The sequence below is a fragment of the Rhinopithecus bieti genome, unplaced genomic scaffold (assembly GCF_001698545.2).
Source record: "Rhinopithecus bieti isolate Rb0 unplaced genomic scaffold, ASM169854v2 scaffold_15146, whole genome shotgun sequence".
Taxonomy (NCBI): Eukaryota; Metazoa; Chordata; class Mammalia; order Primates; family Cercopithecidae; genus Rhinopithecus; species Rhinopithecus bieti.
Window position 1 is genome coordinate 1,375,936 of NW_016808195.1, and position 3,252 is coordinate 1,379,187.

The 3,252-nt window shown below is 39.2% G+C and overlaps 1 protein-coding gene across 2 annotated transcripts in view; it reads right to left on the bottom strand.

Moving 5' to 3' along the window:
* The window catches only part of ATP10B (ATPase phospholipid transporting 10B (putative)), a 282,819-nt gene that overhangs the window by 44,003 nt on the left and 235,564 nt on the right, over nucleotides 1-3,252 (bottom strand). For both annotated transcript variants that reach the window (XM_017885730.1, XM_017885731.1), the window contains one exon: nucleotides 1,717-2,038. In XM_017885730.1, coding sequence (XP_017741219.1) covers nucleotides 1,717-2,038 — 322 coding nt within the window. The remainder of the gene's footprint in view (nucleotides 1-1,716; nucleotides 2,039-3,252) is intronic.

The window sequence follows — 3,252 nt, forward strand, 5'->3', positions numbered from 1 at the left end:
AAAGATAAAATTTATATCTATATTTTATATCTTTATATTTATAAAGATATAAAGTATCATATATAAGTTTATTATATGATGTATTAATGATGTAGAATATAAGATGGGAGGGAGAGAATGATTCTTCTCCTAGTTATCTGATGACACATTTATTGGTCTTAAAATTTTGCCATAAGTAGCCTTTATTCTAAAATTTTTTTTGATTTCATAGCAATGCATAATTTTAATCATCCCCATGGCAGAATAAATCCAACCTTTAACCTCTTCTGTTAGTGAACCAGGAGAAGTAGAGGTGTGAAACCATGCTATTTCTTGCCATGCTGGTTTTGTTTCTGTTGCTATGGGAGTGAAGCAAATATCTGACCTCAGAGAAAATCATTCTTGGGCCATTGCCTTGTGTGTGTCTGACTTTCTGAAGAGGACAATTCCGGGCATAAAAGTAGGATGTCGTTGCTAAAGGTTTGCTCTCTGCTTTCTTTCTGGCCCACTCTTGTTATTCTCTACTGTTCTTACCTGAAGACCAGGAACAAAACCGTCATGTTTAATAGGGTTTCTATTTGAAATGTCAGGAAAGAAAATCTTTTCTCATGCCTGTGTAGAAGGAGGAGAAGCTGGCAACATCTGTAAGAATATCCCTAAGAGATATCCCTGTCCCCATTTCATCCCCTAAGAGAAGGCAATATTTACTATGTGCTTGGTATGTGCTGGGCAGGGGATCCAACAGTGAATAAGGCTGACATGATCTTTCTGCTCGAGGAACTCGAGTAGATGTTCTACTGAGTGAGGGTCTACTGAGGTCTACTCGAGTAGATGTTCTACTGTGATGGTCTACTGAGGAGGCCATCACAGAAGGTATGACAGTGCTTTGAGCTATGAGTCCTGGTTGCTGTGGGAGCCCCCAGGGGAAAGCAAAGTTAGGTGGGATTGGAAGAAGTGTTTTACAGAGGAAATAACTTGTGCAAAGGCCCAGAAGTGAGAGAGGACATGGCCCAGAATGGTAAACAGTTTCATTTGTTGGAACATGGAAAGGCAAATGTGGGAGAAAGAAAGGTGACCACAATAAGAGCTGTGGCTGAGGGTAACAGAAGATCACAAAGATTCTTTTAAACCAGGTTTGGTTGTTCCTGAAAGGTGTTAAGTAAGTGCAGTTTTCATTTCTCTGTCCCAACATGATTAAAGTTTAGCCCCTCTGAAAATTCTTTATCAACCAATGCTAGCATCTATTGGTGATATGCTTTGTGCTGGCCTCGTATTTAGAAATAAACACAAGTTAAACATGAGACAGTTCCAATCTTTAAAATCTCCCCACCAGCCATCAACACTCAGAATACTATCAAATCCCTAAACACCTGAAGCTGTGCCATGCACAAAGTATGAAAGGGAAAATGATCTGCATCCCAGAATTAAGATGGTCTGAGTATATATCATTGATTAAACTACCTGGATGCACTGAATTCAAGGCCCCTGCTGGTTTTGACCTCCATCTAAATCCTGATTTATCTTTAGCTGACTTGCTAGTTCCAGGAACTTTGATGCACTGTCCCACTTCATCCCCTAGTTGCTGCATCTTGATTGTCATTTTGAACTCTCTCCCTCTAAGACAATGACTCACAGCCTAAACATTCTGACTTTGAGACCTGACCTCCCACCTCTGGTCCAGTCTTTCATCAGATCATCCCTGCCAAGGTGCCACCCGCATCTCAGTATGATGGGTACCTATGGAGAGGGTCATGACATGCAACTTGTCTCGCACCAACTTGACTATCATACTCTTCTGGAGTGGCGTGGAGCGGCAGCACAGGACGGACCGACAATACTGGGTCAATTCCAGAAACTTCTTCTCTAGCTTTCCTTGGAAGATGGCATTCAATGTCCTCCCGTCGATGACCAACCCAGCTTCTGGAACCACAGCTTCTGAGGTGATGGATGGTGTCTTGGAAGGTAAGTGGAACCCAAAGAGCTTGCGGTCTGGCTTCTGTAGTTCATGAAATTGTTTTAGCTCTTCCAATGCACAATTGAGGATGGATTCACAGGTCTCCTATAAAGAGGCATAATAATACAGTATTTTGTAAGCAACCTTGGAAATGCATGTTAACAATTTCACTTTATTCTTTAGTAAGATAGTCATAAAAATCTACTACCATAGAGATTACTTATAAACTATTCTCTAATTTTTACATTTCTCTGCAATATATGACATAACATCAAAGGAATATTAATTTGGAACCAAATTAACAGACAAAATAGAAGACACTGCTTGTGAGTGGGAGTGAAAATAGCTCAGCAAGATGGAGATAGATACAAGGATGGCATAATAAATAATACTAATATGATGGTAAATAATGACAATATGTCATGCTGGTATGGTGCTTTCTATTTCTCACAGGTCATTTAAGTTTCCCTTTGTTCCTCAGAACATTCCCGTGTGGTAGATAGGGTGTGTATTCCCAGTCTTAGAGATGAGGAGATTGAAATGAGATCTTTAATAACTCACCCAAGATCATCCAAACTTAGTAGTGGAGTCAGGATCATTACCACTTGAACTGTGGCTTCCTAATTGAAAAAATACATTGTCCCTGTGTTTTTCCATTGTTGTATTCCATGAAGGGTACTAAGAACTGTGGCATGAAGCATTGATCATATTGGTTTGAACGGACTATGGTTATGAAAGTCTTATTAATGGAAATAAACTTATTAATTTTTTTCTGGTGTTTGCCTTGAAATATAGTGAGAAAGTATTTCCTTTTTCAATTTTTTTCTTCCATTACTTTTGATTATATCAAAGATAGTCATATTTTGATTCAAATTTATTCTTGATATCAACTTTTCTGAACATCACTTTTTAATAAAGTCATGGCAGAAAACAGCATTATCAATTTATTCATTTTTATTATACTTTAAGTTTTAGGGTACATGTGCACAATGTGCAGGTTGCATATGTATACATGTGCCATGTTGGTTTGCTGCACCCATTAACTTGTCATTTACATTAGATATTTCTCCTAATGCTATCCCTCCCCGATTCCCCCACCCCATGACAGGCCCCAGTGTGTGATGTTCCCTGGCCTGTGTCCAAGTGTTCTCATTGTTCAGTTCCCACCTCCAAGTGAGATGCGGTGTTTTGTTTTCTGTCCTTGCAATAGTTTGCTCAGAATGATGGTTTCCAGCTTCATCCATGTCGCTACAAAGGACATGAACTCATCCTTTTTTATGGCTGCATAGTATTCCATGGTGTATATGTGCCACATTTTC